This window comes from Dama dama, chromosome 20 (genome assembly GCF_033118175.1).
Source record: "Dama dama isolate Ldn47 chromosome 20, ASM3311817v1, whole genome shotgun sequence".
NCBI classification, from domain to species: domain Eukaryota; kingdom Metazoa; phylum Chordata; class Mammalia; order Artiodactyla; family Cervidae; genus Dama; species Dama dama.
This window is the reverse complement of record NC_083700.1, coordinates 23484981-23507311: the sequence shown is the minus strand read 5'-3', so window position 1 is coordinate 23507311 and position 22331 is coordinate 23484981. Positions and strand designations below refer to the sequence as shown.

The 22331-nt window shown below is 39.5% G+C and overlaps 1 protein-coding gene across 5 annotated transcripts in view; it reads left to right on the top strand.

The window, feature by feature from the left end:
• The window catches only part of CHD1L (chromodomain helicase DNA binding protein 1 like), a 60877-nt gene that overhangs the window by 8340 nt on the left and 30206 nt on the right, over positions 1–22331 (top strand). For 2 of the 5 annotated variants that reach the window (XM_061121009.1, XM_061121010.1), the window contains exons 2-9: positions 6882–6994; positions 9580–9686; positions 10242–10356; positions 10932–10963; positions 15404–15485; positions 18417–18579; positions 19887–20042; positions 20698–20790. In XM_061121009.1, the coding sequence (XP_060976992.1) occupies positions 6882–6994; positions 9580–9686; positions 10242–10356; positions 10932–10963; positions 15404–15485; positions 18417–18579; positions 19887–20042; positions 20698–20790 (861 nt within the window). Of the gene's footprint in view, positions 1–6881; positions 7079–9579; positions 9687–10241; positions 10357–10931; positions 10964–15403; positions 15486–15575; positions 18580–18601; positions 19775–19886; positions 20043–20697; positions 20791–22331 lie in introns of those variants that run through there. The other 3 variants (XM_061121011.1, XM_061121013.1, XM_061121012.1) reach the window with 3 other exon arrangements.

Genomic DNA, 22331 nt, shown 5'->3' with positions numbered 1-22331 from the left:
CTTTTGTGTTTCCATAGAAATTGTGAAGTTATTTGTTCCAGTTCTGTGAAAAATGCCATTGGTAGTTTTGATAGGGATTGCATTTAATCTGTAGATTGCTTTGAGTAGTATATTCATTTTCATTATATTGATTCTTCTAATGCAAAACATGGTATACTTCTCTGTATCATCTTTGATTTCTTTCATCACTGTTTTAGTTTTCTGTATATGAGTCTTTCGTCTCTTTAGGTAAATTTATTCTTAAGTATTTTATTCATTTCAGTGCAGTGGTGAGTGGGATTGTTTTCTTAATTTCTTTATGATTTTTCAATGTTAGAGTATAGGAATGCAAGGGATTTCTGTGTATTAACTTTATATCCTGTGACTTTACTATATTCATTGATTAGTTTTAGTAATTTTCCAGTGGCATCTTTAGGGTTTTCTATGTAGAGGATCATGTCATCTGCAGTGAGAGTCAATTCTTTTCCAATGTGTATTCCTTTTATTTTCCTTCTCTGATAGCTGTGGCTAGGACTTCCAAAACTGTGTTGAATAGTAATAGTGAGAGTGGGCACCTTTGTCTTGTTCCTGCTTTTAGAGGAAATGCTTTCAATGTTTTTGCCATTGAGGATAATGTTTGCTGTGTGTTTATCATATCTGGCTTTTATTATGTTGAGGTATGTTCCTTCCATGCCTACTTTCTGGAGAATTTTTATCATAAATGGGTGTTGAATTTTGTCAAAGGCTTTCTCTGCATTTACTGAAATCAGCATATGGTTTTTATCATTAAATTTGTTAAGATGGTGTACCACACTGATTAATTTGCAAATATTGAAGAATCCTTGCACTGGAATAAAGCCCACTTGATCATGCTATATGATCTTTTTAATATGTTGTTGGATTCTGTTTGCTAGAATTTTTTTGAGGATTTTTGCTTTTATGTTCATCAGTGATATTGGCCTGTAGTTTTCTTTTTTTGTGGCATCTTTGTCTGGTTTTGGTATCAGGGTGATGGTGGCCTCATAGAATGAGTTTGGGAGTTTTCCTTCCTCTGCAATTTTCTGGAAGAGTTTGAGTAGAATAGGTGTTAGCTCTTCTCTAAATTTTTGGTAGAATTCAGCTGTGAAGCCATCTGGTCCTGGGCTTTTGTTTGTTGGAAGATTTTTTTATTATAGTTTCGATTTTCATGCTTGTGATTGGTCTGTTCACATTTTCCATTTCTTCCTGGTTCAGTTTTAGAAGGTTATACTTTTCTAAGAATTTGTCCATTTCTTCCAAGTTGTCCATTTTATTGGCATATAGTTACTGATAGTAGTCTCTTATGATCTTTTGTATTTCTGTATTGTCTGTCTTAATTTCTCCACTTTCATTTCTAATTTCATTGATTTGAGTCTTTTTCTTGACAAGTCTGGTTAACAGTTTGTGTATTTTGTTTATCTTCTCAAAGAACCAGCTTTTAGTTTTATTGATCTTTGCTTTGGTCTCCTTCATTTCCTTTTCATTATTTCTGTTCTGAGTTTTATGATTTATTTCCTTCTACTAACTTTGGGTATTTTGTTGTTCTTCTTCTTTTTCTGTCTGAAAGCTTTTGATTTCTCCTTTGAATCTGATTGAGATCCTTGCTGGGTAGAGTAATCCTGGTTGTATGTTTTTCCCTTTCATCACTCTAAGTATATCCTGCCATTCCCTTCTGGCCTGCAGAGTTTTTGTTGAAAGATTGACTGTTATCCTTATGGGAGTCTCCTTGCATGTTGTTTGCTGCTTTTAATATTTTTTCTTTGTATTTAATTTTGTTAATTTGATTAATATGTATCTTGGCATGTTCTCCTTGGGTTTGTACTGTATGGGATTCTCTGGGCTTCTTGGACTTCGGTGGCTATTTCCATCCCCATTTTAGGGAAGTTTTCAACTATTACTTCCTCAAATATTTTCTCATGCCCTTTCCTTTTGTCGTCTTCTCCTGGGGTGCTTATGATTCAAATGTTGGAGTGCTTAACATTGTCCCAGAGGTCTCTGTGACTATCCTCATTTCTTCCTATTCTTTTTTCTTTTTTTTTTCCACTCTGCTTCATTTATCTCCACCATTCTGTCCTCCAGCTCACTTACCCTTTCCTCTGCCTCAGGTACTCTACTGTTGGTTCCCTCCAGAGTGTTTTTCATCTCAGTTATTGCGTTGCTCGTCACTGATTGACTGCTCCTTATTTCTCCTAGATCCTTGCTAAACATTTCTTCCATCTTCTCAATCCACGTGTCTAGTGTGCTTGTCTGTGTCTCCATTGTGTTTTCAAGATTTTGGGTCATCTTTATGGTCATTATTCTGAATTCTTTTTCAGATAGACTCTATCTCCTCTTTGGTTTGGTTTGGTGGGTTTTTACATGTTCCTTCACCTGCTGGGTATTTCTCTGGCTTTTCATTTTGTTTGCTATGTTTGGGGTCTCCTTTCTTCTGGCTGGAGGGTTGTAGCTCCTCTTAGTTGTGGAGTCTGCTCCCTGTGGGTAGGGTTGGACCAGTGGCTTGTGAAGATTTCCTGATTGGGTGAACTTGTGTGTGTGTTCTGGTCGATGGAGCTGGATCTCATCTCTCTGGAGGGCAGTGCGGTGTCCAGTAGAGAGTTTTGGGGTATCTGTGGATTTGCTGTGGCTCTGGGCAGCCTGGCTGTTAATGTTACAGATTGTGTTCTGTTTTGCTGGAGGATTAGCTTGGATGTCTTGCCCTGGAGCTTGCTGGCTCTTGGGTGGAGCTTAGACTCAGTGTAGGTATGGAGGGTTTTGGGTGGACTCTTATGTATTAATGTTTTCTGTTGTCAGGAGTTTTATGATGGTCAGAAGTTCTGGAGTTGAGCCTCCTGCCTCTGGGTTTCAGTCCTGACATCTTACAGTAGCATCAGGACTTCTCCATCCACACAGCACAAAAGACAAACCCCGTAGGTTAATGATGAAACAACTCTCCACAGCCAGGAACCCCAAAGGGAGTCACAGAGTTTATAAAGAGAAGAGAATAGGGAGGAAGGAGAGAGGTGACCAGGAGGAGAAAAAAGGAGTCAAAAGGGAAGAGCGGTCAAGCCAATAACCAAATCCCTAAGTGAAAATGGGTACTAAAAATTAGGCTCTTAAAGATACAAAATTAATAACAAAAGGTAGAAAAGCAAAAATTAAGAACCTGGAATAAAAATTAGACTCTCAAAAGCACACTGTAAAAATACGGAATTTATTTCAAAAATAAGATTTTTTTTTCTTCCCCTCTTATTTTTCTTATTTCCCCTCATACTGTCGTAATACAGTTCTTTATTACTCCTTTAGCTTTTTTTATAGCTTACTTTCACCTTTCTAAAAAAAACAAAAAACTTATTTTTGAAATAAATCCACATTTTTACACTGTGCTTTTGAGAGTCTAATTTTTATTCCAGGTTCTTAATTACTGACTTAAATAAGCAAATAAAGGTGTGTTTGGATTGCATTTTTCTTTTTTTTTTTTTTTTGAATATGCAGAAAGCTGACAGTTGGCCTCCTGATTTTTTCCTTCTGGTAATTTATGTCATTTTCCTCTGACTGCTTTTAAGATACTTTCTTTTAAGTTTTCAGAAACCTAATTATGATGTGTTTTGGTATATATTTCTTTGGGTTTGTTTTTTTATTCTATTTGAAGTTCATTCGGCTTTTTGAAACTATAGATCTTTCGCCAAACTGTGGAAATTTTTCGGCCATTCTTACTTTTTTAACCCTGTCCCGTCTCTCAGCTCTTTCTGGGATGCCAATGGATGAATGCAGATCTTTTGTTAGAGACTTGCAGTTCCTTGAAGCTCTGTGTTCAGTATGTTTTCTCTCGGTTCAGATTGAGTAACTTCTGTGGTTCTGCCTTCCAGTTCACTGATTCTTTTCTCTATTCTATTCTGCTACTAAGTCCATCTTCTGAGTTTTTTGCTTTGGTTATTGTATTTGTTAGTATATTATCCTTCTTTGTACTTTCTATTTCTTTACTGATGCTTTCTATTTTTTTTTCAATTATTTTAATAAGTATGTTCATAGTTGCTTGTTGAGGCACTTTTGTCATTGCTGGTTTAAGATAAATGTAACACCTGTGTCATCTAGATGTTGGCATCTATGGATTGTCTTTTTTCATTCAATTTGAAATCTTCCTGGTTCTTGGTATAATCAATGTTTATTAAAATTGGACTTTTTTTTTTTTAATCCTTTTTTTTAAAAAATTTATTTTAGCTGCACAGGGTCTTCATTGTGGCACATGGGCTTCCCTCGTTGCAGTGTGCAGATTAAGTTTCAGTATGTGGAATCTTGCTTAGTTTCCTCATCAGGGATTGAACCTGGGCTCCCTACATTGGGAGGGTGAAGTCTTATCCCCTGGACCACCAGGGAAGTTCTTACTTTACGTGTTGAGACTCAAGGTCTCATTTAAACCTTTTGTTGAGTTGTCTATGCTGCTCTAGCAGGGGAAGGTGGTTGCTGCCTTGTTGCTACCAGGTGAAATAGATATCAGATTCCCCCCGAGCTTATCTTTTTTTTTTTTCATCTGAACAGAGATTTATGTTTTATTTTATTTTACATCTTGATTTCCAAAAATAAATTTAAAAACAATTAAAAAAACTAGAAAATAGTCCAGCGACTGAACTGAACTGAACTGATACATTTAAAAAAAAGAAGAAGAATATTGAGCTTTTCTTAATACCTGGGGATAGGGAGGGGATTTCTCCTTACTTCCGGGTGAGAATGAAAGTACTGGCTCCTAATCTGGTCCCCACGGACACTGTGCTGGGGTGGTCCCATTAACCTAGGCAGTGATAAAAATCCTGAGTCTCCACTAGGCCTCCTTTAAAGCTGTTTGTAGGGCCCGTTGGGGGGGGGCTCATATGATCTAGTAGGAGTGTAAGTTCAGGCTCCCTATGTGGGCTCCCTGACGCTGCAGGGGAGGGAAAAGTGAAGTGGGACGGCTTCATTATTGGTGAATGGGATGAAGATCCTGACTGCCTGCTTAGCTGTCTCTGGTACCTTCCTGCTAGGGGTGATGGGAACTTCATTGAATCTCTTGAGGGTGGAGGCTCCCATTTGGCCTTTGCTAATGTGGGTAGGGCCACAGATTTTTCCTTGAGTGTTTGGCTTAACTAGAGTGGTTATTGTCCAAAAGTTTAAAAGTTCTGTCTCTCTAGGCTGTCTTTTTCCTTTGGCTATGGAAACAGGCTTTTGTTAAACTTTTCTTTGCTGTGTACATTGGCATTTCTGGGTGGTCAGTTTCTTCACCTCTAAGTCTGAGCTATATGAGGCAAAAAGAAACCCAGAGAACTCATAACTGTTGTTTGGTGGCTCCCAAGGTTACTAACCAGTCTGCCTTCTTTGGCCCCACCTTTTCAGAGTCATCTTGTTATGTTCATTTTCTTTGTAATATTCAGAATTTTTAGTTGTATTATCAAGAGGAATGGTGAAAAGAACATCTCTATCTTCCCAAAAGCAGAAGTCTCCAAGGTTCATATTTTAATCTTCTTTAAATTTTCTGTATTTTCCCACATACAGTATGGGGATGATACCCAGCATGGGATTGTTACTAGCTTTAAATTGGGTAAATTAATGTACATTGTTTACTACTCTCTCTGGTATTTAGTAAGTGCATAATATCAAAAATAGTACTCCCTTATCTGCCTTACTTGCCATCAGTGTCTTTTCTTCATTTGTCATTTGCCTTTTAAAAATTTTTTTTATTTGTGTTTGCACTGGGTCATCGTTGCTGCGTGCAGATTTGCTCTAGTTGCAGTGCACTGTCTCATTGTGGTGCGCGCCTCTTAGTGCAGTGACTTCTTTTGTGCAGAGCACAGGCTCTGGGGTGTGTGGGCTTCAGTAGCTGGCAGCACCGGAGTGCTCCCTGGAGTGCAGGCTCAGTACCTGTGGTGCAGGAGTTTAGTTGCTCTGTACCATGTGGAATCTCCTCAGACCAGAGATTGAACCCATGTCCCTGGTATTGGCAGGTGTGTCCACTGGACCACCAGGAAGGTCTGCCTTTTATTTTTATGGAGGTTTTTTTTTTTAATCTATTATTATTTTCTAAATAAAAATTACATATATAAAGTAAATATCTTTAGATAAAAATTATAATTATGTACCTACATAAAAAATAATTTGTTAATCTTTTAAATGTTTTACAATTGTATGTTGCCCAGTTTCTTTTTAAAGGTGACGAGTTCAAACCAGAGTTTTACTTTTGTTAATAGTTTTTCTATAAAGTATGTTTGGGGTTTCCCCCCTTCAGAAGATATGACTAGTCTCTGAAACTGGATTTCCCCTCACCCCCACCCCAGAGGATGAGGGATGAGGTGATGGATTTCAGACATCTATTTTCTGCTGTCCTTGTACATTGGTAAACACCTCCTGTGCAACACTGTTTCCATTCTTAAGAGCACTGCTTCTTGATTCAAACTTGATTTAATCTAGTCCTGCCTGTCTTGATTTTTTTTTTCTCTTTAGCATCTGGTGGCAGGTTTAAGTGGTTGCAGTTAAGCAAGCAGACACGTGTATTACCCGTGTGTTGTTGTTTGCTATTACATTGCATCAGTAAAACCTCATTCCCTAGAATGGACACTGGCATGAGACTCAGGCAGTCTGGAGGCCAGATCCCAGGTTGATTTTCTCATCTGTCAAGCGGATCCTGTAACACTGACAGGCTGTTTTAGGGCTTTGACTATAGTGGTGGCAAAGTTCGTTCAAAAATAGCTTGGAAGTCAGCAAGTATCTGCATATCTGTAACTTCTCAGCAAAAGATACGGCCAGTAAGGCTTGGGGTATGGGCAATTAGGCTGTGTTCTTTGGTTGAAGGTCTTGAACATAGCTTGTGTGTGTGCTGAAATGTCTGCTCTTCTGACTTGCTGTTTTTTGTTTCTTTTTTTTTTTTTTTAAATTTCTAGGGATACATCTACGCCCTTATCAGCTGCAGGGAGTCAACTGGCTAGCCCAGTGCTTCCACTGTCAGCATGGCTGCATCCTGGGGGATGAGATGGGCTTGGGTAAGACCTGCCAGGTATGTTAGTGTGGAGCAAGTACTGCTTACCTCTGCTGAAACACCTCCTTACAACTCACTCCTGTTTTTAGCTGCCAACTATTGGTATGTATTTTTATACTAGGAGATATACAAGTATTTTTATACCTGAGCCTTTGTTATGAGATCATGACCTTGGACTTGGCTTTTCTCATTATGGGGGTAGTTTTGAACTGTCACTACCTTTGTTTTAATCTAACCCTTGACATATAGAATTACAATTAATGGGCAGGATTTTCTATATTAAAGCAAATATGCCTGTCCCAGGGATCAAATTGTTTCTTCCCTCTTTAGTAATACTTTACTAGTTAACTGGATCACTTTAATATCAGTCTCCCTCAGTGGATGGTGGGGCTACTTCCCATTTCTCCGCCATGCTAGAGAATTACAGAGGAGGTACTCTGTTTTCTAAAATGACCTGGCCTTCCAGTGTTAGGAGTCAGACCTACCTCCTTGGGTAGAATCAGATGTGACTTCCTTGGGCATGGATTACCAGGTTTTGTCTTGAGATTGATCCTGCCGGTAGGATAATCACCAGTACAGCTCATGTTGACAGAGGTCAGTGGCAGTCTTGGATTGATGGAAAGTCCAGACACAGATACCCCTTGGGTTCATCACACAAGGTTTATTCCTCTGTAGTGTACCAAAGAAAGTCCGTGCAGTCAGAGTATACAGCAGAGGCAATTGAGCAGAAACCATGGAAGCATAAGTTTCTTGATTCCAAAGGTTTCATCATTGAACCCACAGAGTGAGTGAAGTTCCCATTAGTCGTTTTAGAAGGACTAACCTCCCCCCTTAAGTCTGACGTCACATAGTAAACATCAAGCTGGAGCAATTCTGCTCAGAGTCTAGCCTGACCATGTTGAAAGTGAAAGTGAATGTTGCTTAGTCGTGTCCAACTCTTTGCGACCCCATGAACTATACAGTCCATGGAATTCTCCAGGCCAGAATACTGGAGTGGGTAGCCTTTCCCTTCTCCAGGGGATCTTCTCAACCCAGGGATCAAACCCAGGTCTCCTGCATTACAGGTGGATTCTTTTCTGGCTGAGCCACAAGGGAAGCCCAAGAATACTGGAGTGGGTGGCCTATCTCTTCTCCAGCAGATCTTCCTGACCCAGGAATAGAACCAGGGTCTCCTGCATTGCAGGTGGATTCTTTACCAACTGAGCTATCAAGGAGGCCCCTGACCATGTTGGCAATGCCTTAATCTAGATGTATCTCATCAATCTTGGGGTTATTCAGCGTACAGTATGACCTCTGAGCATGGTTCCCCAAGGTAGCTATTTATCACCCTCAGATGTCTCAGGCAGTAATCCTGGTTCTAGTATATTCCTGAACTGAGAGCTATGGAACAAAGATAAGTATCCCAGTGTTTCTGGGAGGCAGGCCAATGGACTGTTATATTCAGGTACAGAGCCCTCCACGTAGTCTCCTGTGCAGTATCCATTTATCATGGCAAGCTTTTAAAGAAACTTCTCTAGTCAAAAATGTGTACAGCCGTGTCTTAAAATAGGCTATTAGGCTTTACAGAGATTTTCAATTTAGACCCTGACCTGAGTTTACGAAGCATTATTTATTGTTTGTTTTCTTCACTGGAATGTGTGCCCCAGGAGAGCTAGGAGTTTTGTTTGTTTTGTTAACTGTTCTACACCAGAGTTCAGAGTAGAGCCTGGTGGGTAGAGGGTACTCCATTAGTGCACGGGCTTCCCAGGTAGTGCTAGTGGTAATGCGATGCTTAGTCACTCAGTTGTGGTCGACTCTTTGCGAGCCCATGGACTGTAGCCCACCAAGCCTCCTCTGTCCTTGGAATTCTCCAGGCAAGAATACTGGAGTGGGTTGCCATGCCCTCCTCATGCTAGTGGTAAAGAACCTCCCTACCAGTGTAGGTAGACATAAAGAGATGTGGGTTCGATCCCTGGGTCAGGAAGATCCCCTGGAGGAGGGCACAGAAACTCACTCCAGTATTCTTGCCAGGAGAATCCCACGGACAGAGGAGCCTGGCAGACTACAGTCCATGGGGTTGCTGAGTTGGATAGACCGATGCAGCTTAGCATAAATCCATGTGGGGGGAAGTTAGGAAGGAGGGAAAATATCCTCCTTTAGGAGACCTGGCCAACAGAAGAGACCAGCGTGTGGTTGGTCATCTTCACAGTCATATCTTGATTCTTCTTAGCATATGTTTTTAGAGCATTCCTAACTTTGTGCCTCATTTGCATTGTTTTCATTGATTTCTGTTGTCTGTTCCTGATGCTTTCCTTCGTATGAAAGGTTCAGTTACTTAAGTTTTGAGCACTATTGCTTGTTGACTGTTGATGTAATTGAGTACCATAAATGTCTTCGGCAGTTGTATCAAGGCTTACCTGATTTCACTCTTGGAATGGATGACTCTCCTAATGTGTGGAAGATTGTACATTATTTGTTTGTAAAGCCAGTCTTGTTTAATAGATTGTGTTTGTACTTTATTCTTTTTGATGCAATTATAATTGTCTCTGCAAGGCTGTGGGAACTTTATAATTATTTCTCATGTGGAAAGGTGATCAAAACTGCCTTCTTTTTATGTGTTCCAGACTATTGCACTCTTCATTTATTTGGCGGGAAGATTAAATGATGAAGGACCATTTCTGATTCTTTGTCCCTTGTCTGTTTTGAGCAACTGGAAAGAAGAGATGGAGAGGTACAGAGTAGATGTAGTTGAAATTTTTTTTTACTTTTTTTTCTGGGTACTATGTGAAATATGATAAAACAACATATTGTCCTAAGCAATGAGTTTATTTTTTCCAGAAAACTCTGACCTGAGGCAGTGTAGATAGAGAATGAGGATCAGATGAGGGAGGGTCCAATGGATGTTTTTGTTGCCTTTTGGCAGTTTGAAGGTCAGTACTCATTTTTAGTAAATTTTGCTGAACTGAAGGAGAAACCATCCTTTTCATAGTGATACAGTGACATTTCATAGGAAGTAATGAATGTGGGAAAATATTTTTTCTTTTAAGAATTAATACAAGGTCCTTTCAGATGTTCATCTGACCCTTCTCCCTCTTTACATGGGGACTTAGTCACCCTTAGGTTTACCCATTACTCTAGTTGAGGTTTCAGGGTCTCAGGACTTGTTCTGGCTGCAGAGCATCCTGGGGTCTGTACATCTGCAATCCTTCCATGAAATGTTATTTTCCAGACATGCACCCCTTGTCCATGGCTCTGTGTGTTCATCTACCTCTTTTCTTGGATTCAGACTTGCTCCAGGTTTTTCCTGTGTAGTATATGCCGGTGACAAGGACAAGAGAGCCTGCCTACAGCAAGACCTGAAGCAGGAGTCGCGTTTTCATGTGTTGCTAACTACCTATGAGGTATCTGTTTGTTTTTCTACAGCCAGAATTCTTAACCTGGGACCTTAGAAGTTGTAGAATCCTCTGGGATTATATTTAGTTTTTTTGAGGGCTAATGTTATTCTAGGAGGAAAATCTGTTTTCATTTGATTCTCACAGAGGTCCTGTGAGCAAAGGGAGTGAAAAACTGTTAGTTCGATATCTCTCCCTCTTTCTTGGTGGATCAAGGGGGAGGGCTTCCCAGGGAGGCAGCACCTGAGCTGTCTCTTGGCCGATGAGTAGAAAAAGGTAGGATGGGCTGAGGCATCATCTGTTACTAGAGGATGGGAAAGGAAGGTGAAGATACTTAGTTCCTGTCTCTGTTCTCATTCTTCAAGCTAAGAATGTCCAGACTCCTGTAAGCAAGACCTTCCACACGTTCATGCCTCCCTTTGTCTGTAAGATGCTGCCACCTAGAGGTTATGCTCGGAACTCGTACATAGTCGGTGAATGAGACCGATAAATCCGGTAGTTTAGGAGTTAATAAAAGACTAGCTTATTAATGTCAGAAGTATATCAATATCAGCCTTTACAATGTGTCTTCCTTAATTTTTCAGATTTGCTTGAAAGATGCATCTTTTCTAAAGTCGTGAGTATGTTGCACTACTTCCTGAATTTGCCCTGAATGTGTCATGTGAGTTATGTCTTTCCTTCCCATTTTTTCCCCTGGTTTGTTATCCGTGAGTCTTACTGGGTGTGTGGTATGGCAGGAGTCTTACAGTCCAAGCCCCTACTCCTTAGCTGTGTGTGCGTAGATTCCCTAACTTAACCTCTGTGAACCTCAGCTTCTTTATCTGTAAAATGAGGACCGCTGCTGTGAGGATTGAGTGAGATAAGCTGTATGTGGTGGGCGGTTAGTAGATACCAGATTCTTTGCATCACAACTTGTATAGATGCCTGTCAGGACTGCTGTGTGGAAATTCTACTACAACATAGGAGGGGAATTATTTGAGCTGTTTTCTGGAAATATCCTAAAATAGCCATCAGCACTATAAAGTTAACTTTTTATTTTTTAAATAATTTTATTGATTTATTTTGGCTGTACTACGTCTTCATTGCTGCACAGGCTTTTTCTTTTCTCCAGTTGCAACAAGTAGAAGGTACTCTCTGGTTGTGGTGCACAGACCTCTCACTGTGGCGGCCTCTCTTGTTGCGGAGCCCAGGCTTAAGAGCTGTGGTGCATGGGCTTAGTTGCTCTGCAGCATGTGGGACCTTCCTGGCCAGGGATCAAAGCTGTGTCTCCTTCATTGGCAGGTGGATTCTTTACCACTGAGCCACCAGGGAAGCCCTAAAATTAGCTTTTTAGAAAGGAATTTTTAAGTAAATTTCTTTCCAGTTATTGGCTTACAGGTCTCAAATCAGCTCATAAAGTGCAGGAAACTTAGGTGTAACCCCTGATACTACCTGGTACTTACGATGGTAGGGATGCTGTGTTGTAGTGTGTGGTTAAGCCAACAGTTACCTTATACATTGAACAAGAGCTCAGTTTTGGGTGAATAAGAAGATACATTGACAGTTTCATTCTCATAGCATGTGTACTTATGGTTAGGTGGGATTTGTTTCTTTAATATTCAGAACCTTTACAGAGTGCTTTATCAATATTATAAATGTTATTACATACCCAGGCTCTTCTGAGTTGGATCTTTATTTTCATCTTATTTTGAAACACTAAAGACTCAGTCATAGATTTCATGACTTCCATGTAGTGTTTTGTTTCATTCATGTTTCATTTAAGTAAGCGTATTACTTTACTTTTCTTAAGAAAAGGATGTGCTTTCCCTCTCACTTCTTTTTTATTGTCAATAGCCAACTTTATATGTATTAAAGATCTCTCCTCTGGAAAGACATTGTTCTGGGAGTTACCAGCAATACCAGGAAAGTAAACCATATGGTGATCCCCAAGAGAACATAAACTCCAGTAGAGTTAATAAGAAGTGTACAGATATCCATAATATTAGGCAATATATGGAAAGTCTCAAAAGGCAAGAAGATTAGGACATAGGTGATATTGGGTACTTTCCATAAATTATCCTATTGAATCTGCATGAAAACCCGAATAAGTAGGTATCGTCATCCATTTAATAGATGAGAATGGTAAGAGATTAGGTGTGACCCATCCCAGGGCACGTTGCTAGTAAATGGCAAAGCAGACATCCAAACCCACTTTGTTGTAGAGATTTTTTTAAAGAGAACTTTCCAAAGTATCTAGGTGCACTGGAGTTTCACTTTTTCAGTAGAAATATAATCTTTCTATATTAGATCATTATCGTGAATCCATTCCTAGTGAATTTAAGAAACTAAGTAGTAAAGGGACATTTATAATGTTTACTCAGTATGACCCCTAAGAACACAGTTGTGTTCTTTTGATGTTTTTGGCAAGGTTATACTGTGTATTACTGTACTGCATACTGAGAACATCCTGAAAGTGTAATGCAATCTCAGCCCTAAAGAGGCTTATTAGGGAGGGTTGAGACTGTGCATGTAACAATATGAAAAATAGGAAAATTTTTTGACAATAAACTTACAAAATCTTTGGATCAAGAGGATTAGAAATTACTTTTCCCACTTTCCATTCAGTCCTGAAATTCCCTCCACCTCTTCCTCTCCAGGGAGCATCCCTTGGCATGTCCTTTAGAGAATAATTTGATGACCTTCTGTCACTGAGTCCAAATCCACCTCCTTATAGTCTGATTCATTAAACACACTTTTTATTGGTTGCTTCTGTATGTAAAAACCTGAATATTGAGACTTGCTTGGTGGTCCAGTGGTTAGGAACAACTGATGCCTCCATTGCAGGGGCATGGGTTTGATCCCTGGTTGGGGAACTAAGATCCCACATGCCACACTCTGTGGCAAAATAAATTAAAAGACTAGAAATTTTAAAAAATCTGAATATATAGCTCTTAATGCCATAACAATACTGTAATGATCTTAATAGATTAATACCTAATCTATGTTGAATGGCAATTTAAACAGGAGCCAGGCACTTTCCTGTAGCCCCTTGAAAAGGGCTCACACACTTGTCATGCCATGACCAGTGTCCAAGATCAGCTGGACTCTTACTCCTCATGATCCTTCAGTGCAACTCCTGCTACCCGGCAGGAATGATCCTGATTCCTGCACCCTCTCTTGGACCCAGTTCTTCCCTCTGTCTGCACCACTCAGCACTCAGTACGTGAATGGGCCTAGGTGTCTGTTTCTGTACCCATTTTCTGAATTTTCTCTGTGGCCTCAGAGGAAGAAGGCTTCCTCCTCTTTTAAGGCCAACCTCTGCTCAAGATCTTCCTCTAATATTTGAGGGATTTTGATTTCCATATATCTTTCCAGTGTTCTGCTTTACTTGCAAGTACATTTAGTTGTTTTTAATTTGTGAGTATATATGTATTTTTGGCTGTGTCAGCCTCTTGGTTGCAGCCTGCTGGATCTTTCATTGTGGTGTGCTGGTGCATGGGCTTTTTGTTGCGATGCTCAGGCTTCTCTCTAGGTGTGACTCACAGGCTTCAGAGTGTGTAAGCTCTGTAGTTTGCGGCCCTTGGGGTCTCTAGTTGAGGTGCACAGGCTCAGTAGTTGTGGACCATGGACTTAGTTGTCCTGCAGTTCGTGGGATCTTAGTTCCTCGCCCAGGGATTAAACCTGCGTCCCCTGCATTGGAAGGTAGATTCTTAACCACTGAACCATTAGGGGCGTCCCCTACATTTAGTTTTTTAAGTATAAGAATAATGTAATGGGATTAGAGAATATTTACAAATGAGATAAGAGCCTTATAACTTCCACTTTATTATCTTTTGCATGGGTTTTATTAAATATATGTTATATAAATATATATATATATATAATATTTATATCTTTTTTAGTTACATAGGCCTTTGAAATTATAACATAATCGTATTTATCATTTTAAATGCTATGTTTCATCACCCATCATTGGACCTATTATTATTTTCAGGTTTTTGCTGTTTTAAATAATGCAGCTTTGAACATATTAATACATACATATTTTAAATTTTTTTGTGGGCAAAACAGCTTCGCAGGAGTGTATACAGAGGATATCTTCTTGGGAATTTGTGGTCATAACTATTATGGCATAGCCACCAGTGACTTCCATTAACAGAGCCAGTGATGTATCTTCCTGTTGTAACATTTGATCTGTTCACCACGTCCGCATTTTTTAATAATTTATTTGTTTATTGGTGGCACTGGGTATTCCTTGCTGCTTGACGGCTTTCTCTAGTAGTGGCGAGCAGGAGCTGCTCTTCATTGTGGGGCACAGGCTTCTCGTTGCCGTGGCTTCTCCTGTCACAGAGCGCAGGCTCTGGGCACATGGACTTCAGAGACTGTGACTCGTGAGCTCGAGACTGTGTGCTCAGTGGTTGTGGTGTGGGAGCTTATTTGCTCTGCAGCACGTGGGATCTTCCCAGACCAGGGACTGAACCTGTGTTCCCTGCATTGGCAGGCAGATTCTTTTCCATTGTACCACCTGGGAAGTCTACCATGTCCCCATGTTAAAATCACACTGTTTTTTTTAGCTACTGTGACATCATTGTGTCTTGACTTTTCTTCTGGGTCTGTATCTTAGTCCTGCCTCATACTAACTTTATGACCTTGACCAAGTCATCTGCCTTTCTGAGCTTTAGTATCCATGTTAGTAAAAAGGGCACAGTATGTCTACTCATTTTATTTTTGGGGGTTAAATAACATACCTAAATCCCCAAGCTTTAGGTATGTTAAAGTGGCACATAGTAAGTGGTCATTAGTGTTTCCTTTTGCTTTCTGTCTCCAGCACCTTCTTTTCTACCTTCAATGCATAGAACTTTCCCATCTCAGAAAATAAATTCCCTTAATTTTACTACATTATCCAGATACTGCCTGATGTACTTCGTCGGCTCTTGGAGAAGGCAATTTGGGTGTGTTTCTAACAGAATGGCTTGATATTAGTCTTCCCAGAGTCTTAGTTTTGTAGTAAGACTTTTGAGTGTGAGATATGTGTTTGAGTTATACAAAACTGAAAACATGGACTTTTCCCTCACAGCTTCCCTTGGAGTGTTCTTGTTGTGGATGAAGCTCACAGGTTGAAAAACCAAAGCTCCTTGCTGCATAAGACTCTTTCAGAGGTAAACTCATCGGATACTTTTAGGTTGTATATCACTCCCTTTTTAAAAAATGTTAATATTAGTTTGGTCCCATATAGAGCCAATTAAATTGGCACATTTTTTTCAGTGAGATTTCTGCAGGGTTCAATGAACATTTTATGGTGACAGAAGTAATACTTAACATGGCCTAATTTCTCTTGTCTTTTACATAGGAGATAATGTTTATTAAAAATCTGGTTGTCAAATGAATAGGACTCTACCCCAGGATAATACGTTGTATTTTTGGAAATGTTTCAACTGTCTTTTTGAGCTTTAGTGTCTTTAAAAATAATCTTACTGTAGTTTTTCTGTCTGCAATAACAAACATATCTGACATATTTATTGTACCACTCCCCCATTTACCTGTTTAAAAAATTTGACAATTCAGAGTCATGAAGAGACTAATTTCATGCCATTGAATATTCCCTTCAGTCTCACCTGTCTCTGTCATACTTTTTTAAGTATGAAACCTTTGATCTTACTCCATTTACTTCTCTGGAATCATTCTGGCAAAGCAGATGAGAAATGGCATCATAGCCTTAGATTTGCCCTCTTTTCTGAGGAGCCAGTGGAACAGCTTATGAGTATGAAGTGCCCTGCTTGTTGTTGACCTAGTAAAGGCTTGTTCATTCCTGCGACCTCGTGTGCAAATTTCTGGGATCGTCATTGACTTTTGGTCCCTTTCCTATAATAGATCAATTAATGAATTTAGAGGTCATTTGGAGGAAAGCCTTATATTTGAATTCTTTATTTACTGGTTAAAAGTTACAGTTTTTAGTGTTTAAGTGCAGATATGGCCACTATTATTATTATTATTACCCCGATCTCAAAGGTTGCTGTCCCCTAGTAGGGCCCCCGCCCCCTGCTCTGTGGTGGCCTTTGCCTTCTTTTTAAGGACTGCCTAACACTGTCTCTTTCCCAAGAGATTGTCATACCCGGCACCCAAGAGACTGTAAGATAGGGCTTCATCAACTGCTATGCCGGTTTATTGATTTATAGTGGGTAAGAGAAGCAGGTGTAGTAAAGGAAGCCTGTGTTTGGAGTGGGGAAGCTAAAGTCTGTTGCTGGCTCCAGAGCCTTTTCTTCTTATTCATAAGGAAACAGGCTCAGAGGAGGTTGTTCTATGTTATCTGAGTATTCCTTTTTAGGTGAGGTTTGAACTGCAGACAGCTAGTTGGTCAGGAAAAAAAACACATTTATTGATTGGGCTGAGAGGTGGGCAGAAGGGTACTGCCTTTTATTTTCTCTTCTTCCAAATACTGTTTTCAGCTTGTTTGTAAAATTTGGAAGAAACCTAAATGTCAACATAGGAATCGATTATACTGTACAATTTGTGGTATACCCATACATTATATTTACAGAGTAAGGCTGCCATGAAAAATTATGTAGAAGAATATTTAATAATGTATAAAATATTTGCAAAATATTTTATACAAAAAAGTTTCCAAAGTTTTCTATACAAGCAGAGATTGTCTCTAGGCTTCTTTTTTCCCAGTTATAAGTTTTGATGCTGAAATGAACACTGCTTTGAATTAAAATGTTAATCCATGTGATAGTGTAATTTCATTTTAGTGATTGACAACCTTGGTTATCCTTGTTGACTTCATATTTTTTGGCTACTTTAGTTCTTTGGACATATTGTAAAAATGTGATTTAGTTATTGGAAACATTCATTGTTAACCATTTTCCATACTTGAAATATTGTGACTATGTTGCACTACAAGAGGCATGAGTGGGTGGGCGCTGATTAGACAATTTAAAAAGAAACAAACCAAGTGAAAGTGCTCCCCCAAAAGATTTTGAAAACAGTTTTTCATTGATTGTATCACCTTTGATATCTTCTTATGACCCCCTCCCAAATCAAAGTATAGAAACACAAGAGGAAAAGTAAAAGCCGCCAATAATCCTATTCCACTGTGTATATTAGTATTCGGTATATATGCTGCCACGTTCTTTGCAGCGCATGTGTGCACCCAAACCTAAATATATGTGTGTGTGCATGCTAAGTTGCTTCAGTCGTGTCTGACTCTTTGCGGCCCCGTGGACTGTTGCCCTCTAGGCTCCTCTGTCCATGAGATTCTCCAGGCGAGAATACTGGAATGGGTTGCCATTTCCTTCTCCAACATTGTTAAAAAAATAAAAATATATTAAATATCAGAATTCAGTATATACATGCATATATATGTGCATATATACACACGTATTGTATGTCCATGTTTAATATATATATATACACACAGGATATAGCTTTCTCTTTGTGCTGTATTATTTAACTCAAATAGTATAAGGTCTTGTTAAGTTAGCTAAGAGATTGTCCTTTGCTTGACCTAACAAATGTTGTTACTGTTTTTCCTAACCTTTTACTTCATTAGTCTGTTATTCATGGTGTTCTTATTCCTCTGCTCAAAATTTAACAAGTGTCTTTCCATTTTGGGTGGTATATAGTCCAAAAATGTCCAGAATTCTTGATGTCTTGCATTGGCTACACGTGTTAAGTTTTACAAAAGGATGTTTTTAAAAAACATATCTTCTTTCTTGTAGTGGTGGGTCCTGCTGCTGTAGTTTTGGGCTTCTCAAACTGCATGAGTATTTACTGTGTGCTTGAATTTCCACATGGGTTGCATAACAGTAACCATTTTGAATACTCATCAGTACATTAGCATTCACAGAGTGATTTTACTTTATAAATGGTATCTCCTTCAGAGGATTATTATCCCCTTCTTATAGTTGAAACTGAAGAGGTATTATTTCCTACATCAAATAGCTATGTACATTTAGAACCTGAGCTTTCTGACTTCATGTCCCTGAATTCATTTCACTGAATCATGCCTCTCTCTGTAAAGGTTGTAATGGGTCACTCAGTCTTGCTTTCCAGCATTACAGATTTTCACTTTATTCATTTCTGTATCTGAGTTCTCAGTTGTCTTCAGCCTCCTGCTGACTGGAACACCCATCCAGAATAGCCTCCAGGAGCTCTACGCACTCCTCAGTTTTGTGGAGCCTGATCTCTTTTCCAAGGAGCAGGTGGAAGATTTTGTTCAGCGTTACCAGGACATTGAGAAAGAGTCTGAGTCAGGCAAGTTCCCTTCTTAGAAATCACGTCCAAGAGGTCTGGGCCCAGCAACTTCCCTAGGGCTTAAGGATTATAGATAGAAAAGAAGGAGAATCCATAACCAGAGAACCCCTGCTGGGGAAATAAAGAGCCGCACAAAGATGAGGTGATGTCAGAGCTCCCCTGTTGTTCCTGGTGCCTGCTGTTCGTGAGTCTCTTATTTGTCACGTGACTCTGTAATAGTGCTTATTTGGGTCATTATCAGAAGAAAGGGTGTCTGCTGGTTTGCAGACTTTTTTTTTTTCCAACATGTAATTTCTGTGAGGACTTGGATAACTTCCCATGGTACTTCTTGAGGCAGAGAAATATGTGTGTGCCGTAGTCTGAAACTGTCATTCAGGGTTCCTTAGCACTGGTGTTTCTTTTAACACTTTTTATCAGTGCATAAGAACCAAAAGTCTGTGCTGGATGGTGGTAGAAGTAAAGGAGGAAGCCATTCTGGTTTGTACAATGGTCATTCTTAGTTTTCCTCTCATACCTTTGCTCCTCTGCCTCATAAAATTGTCTATCTATGTGATACTATCCCAGGATCATTATTCAAAATAACTGATAGACATGCCAACTAGTGGGTCTGTATGTACTAGCTGAGGATGAGTTGGAAAGGCTTCTCACAGCAGAAATCTCCATACCACAGATTGAATTTTACCTGGGGAACCTACTCTGATTGTTCCCATGTTTAAGGTTGCTATATAAAATATTCCAAGTCAAATATTACACAGGGCATACTGATCTTTTAAAAATTATTTATCAAATTCAAATTTAACTGGCACTTGTATTTTTATTTTCTGTATCTGGCAATCCTGCTTGCAGTGTAATTCCAGTTTAGGCTAGTTTTCAAAGTTTCCGACAGCTCAGGAGGGAAAAAGGGTATGGAAGTCAAAGAACATAGTGTGAGTACTAGCACCTTTAGCAGCCAGCTGTGTGACTTTGGATGAGGGATTTAACCTCTCTGAACTTCACTTAGTTATACAAATAGGGACAATGTTACCAACTTGCCTACATTTCTGAGCTGTTATGCTGATCAAATGCAGAAGTATCTTGGAAAAAGAATAGCTCTATGCAAATGAGATTGTTAGAAACAGAAGAAGTTGGAAAGAAGAATCCAAGGAAGGACGAAATACTGTGAAAAATCACCTTGCTGGCCTAGAAGGCAGAATTGGTATGAAAATGAGAAGCAAAAGTAAACTGTGGTATACTCTCTAATAGATCATTGCCTTGGTTTTGCTTTTGTCCCACACCACTTGTGTGTGTTTTTTTCTTTCCTTGTACAGCAAGTGAGCTATACAAACTCTTGCAGCCATTTCTGCTGAGGCGAGTAAAGGCTGAGGTAGCCACAGAGCTTCCCAGGAAGACGGAAGTAGTGATATACCACGGCATGTCAGCACTGCAGAAAAAATACTACAAGGCCATTTTGATGAAAGACCTAGGTAATCAGAGGGTACTTGTCCATTTAGAAACTAATCAGGATGTGATTTTCATGCAAGGAAATATTTTATAATCACACTCAGTTTGTATAGCAAGAATATGGGATGGGATTTTTTATTCTGAATAGTAGTCAGGTCAACTAGAGTGAAACTGGCAGAGTATCTTTGCCAGTCAAAGTGTAACTATGACTTTGTTGTTCGTTGACTTTGTGAGACTTCCTCCCCATCCCCCCACTCCTGGTTTTCCTTAAAGGGCTTCCCCTGGTAGCTCAGATGATAAAGAATCCACCTGCAATGCAGGAAACCCGGGTTTGATTCCAGGATTGGGACGATCCCCTGGAGAAGGGAATGGCAACCCACTCCAGTATTCTTGCTGAGAGAGTTTCATGGTCAGAGGAGCTTGGCAGGCTACAATAGGGTCGCAAAGAGTTGGACACGACTGAGCAGCTAACACTTTACTTTTCTGTCTTAAAACAAGCTGATGGTTAAGAAAACTTCTTATCAGTGTGCTGTTCTTAATGCACTTCAGTGAAATTTGGGAGGTTAATATAGATTTGAAAGATACATTATTGAAATAAGTAAGGTTATGTATGGAAACTTGCAGGGTTTTTTGTTTTTGTTCAGTAATCCGTCTCTCTCTCTCTTTTTTAAATTTCAGATGCATTTGAAAATGAGATGGCGAAGAAAGTTAAACTTCAGAATGTCCTGTCCCAGCTTCGGAAGTGTGTGGATCACCCATATTTGTTTGATGGTGAGACAGTGCCCTTTTTTCTCAGCATTACTTTTTGTTGTCGTTTTATGGCCAACCTCATAGAAAAGTTCTTCAAAAGATTTGCCTATATTTACTATCTATTTTTCCCCATCTTCTGTTGTTAATTTTTTATGTTGATTATCTAATGTATTGTTCATATTCAGATTTCTTCAGTTTTAAAAGTCCCTTATGACTTTTTAAAAAAATCTTTTTAAAGCAAGTTTATTTTTATTTTAGATACAATGGGAAAACACAGGAGAATTTTTAATCAGGGGACCGATAGGATCTGATCTACATTTTGTTATCATTTTGAGCTATGAACACTTAAAAAAGAAACAATAGCAAAAACAAAACACTACAACCCCCAAAACCGCAGGTCCAGAAATGATAGCATATCCATTCCCCCATCCCCTCCCACCATGAAGATCTCCTCCCTCTGCTGGAAGGAGTGACATGTTTATCCTCAAGGGCAGAAACTGGAGACAGAGAATTCTATATAAGTAGACCTCGTTAAGAGTTGGATATGACTGAGTGGCTGAGCACATGAACAGACCTTGTTAAACATAATTCTCATTTTACTCAGCCTCCTCACATACTGTAGTTCCTTTTCCACAACTGCTTCTCTTTGTTCAGTATAATTGTTCATCGTTCAGTCACTAAGTCATATCTGACTCTTTGTGACCCCACGGACTGCAGCTCTCTTGCTTCCCTATAGTTCACGCCTGGAGCTTGCTCAAACTCATGTCCATTGAGTCAGTGATGCCATCCAACCATCTCCTTTCTCTTGCCCCCTTCTCCTCCTGCCCTCAATCTTCCCTAGCATCAGGGTCTTTCCCAGTGAGTCAGCTCTTTGCATCAGGTGACCAAAGTATTGGAGCTTCAGCATCAATCGTTCCAATGAATATTCAGGGTTGATCTCCTTTAGGATGGACTGTTTTGATCTCTTTGCAGTCCAAGGGACTCTCAAGAGTCTTCTCGAACACCACAGTTCAAAAGCATCAATTCTTTGGCTCTCAGCTTTCTTTATGGTCTGACTCTCACATCTGTACGTGACTATTGGAAAAACCATAGCTTTGACCATACGGACCTTTGTCAGCAAAGTGATGTCTCTACTTTTTAATACGCTGTCTATACTTGTCATAGCTTTTCTTCCAAGGAGCAAGTGTCTTTTAATTTTGTGGCTACAGTCACCATCCACAGTGATTTTGGAGGCCAAGAAAATAAAATCTGTCACTGTTTCCACTTTTTTCCCTTCTGTTTGCCATGAAGTGAGTGATAGGACCAGATGCCATGATCTTCATTTTTTTGAATGTTGAGTTTTAAGCCAGATTTTTCACTCTCCTTTTTCACCGTCATCCAGAGGCTCTTTAGTTCCTCTTTATTTTCTGCCACTGGAGTGGTATCATCTGCATATCTGAGGTTGTTGATATTTCTCCTGGCAATCTTGATTTCATTATGATAGAAAAGCATTTAAATTTTGCCACTTTTCTGGGTCTTCATTTATTTTGGAGAGCTTCCTGTGTCACATGAAACTTACGGGA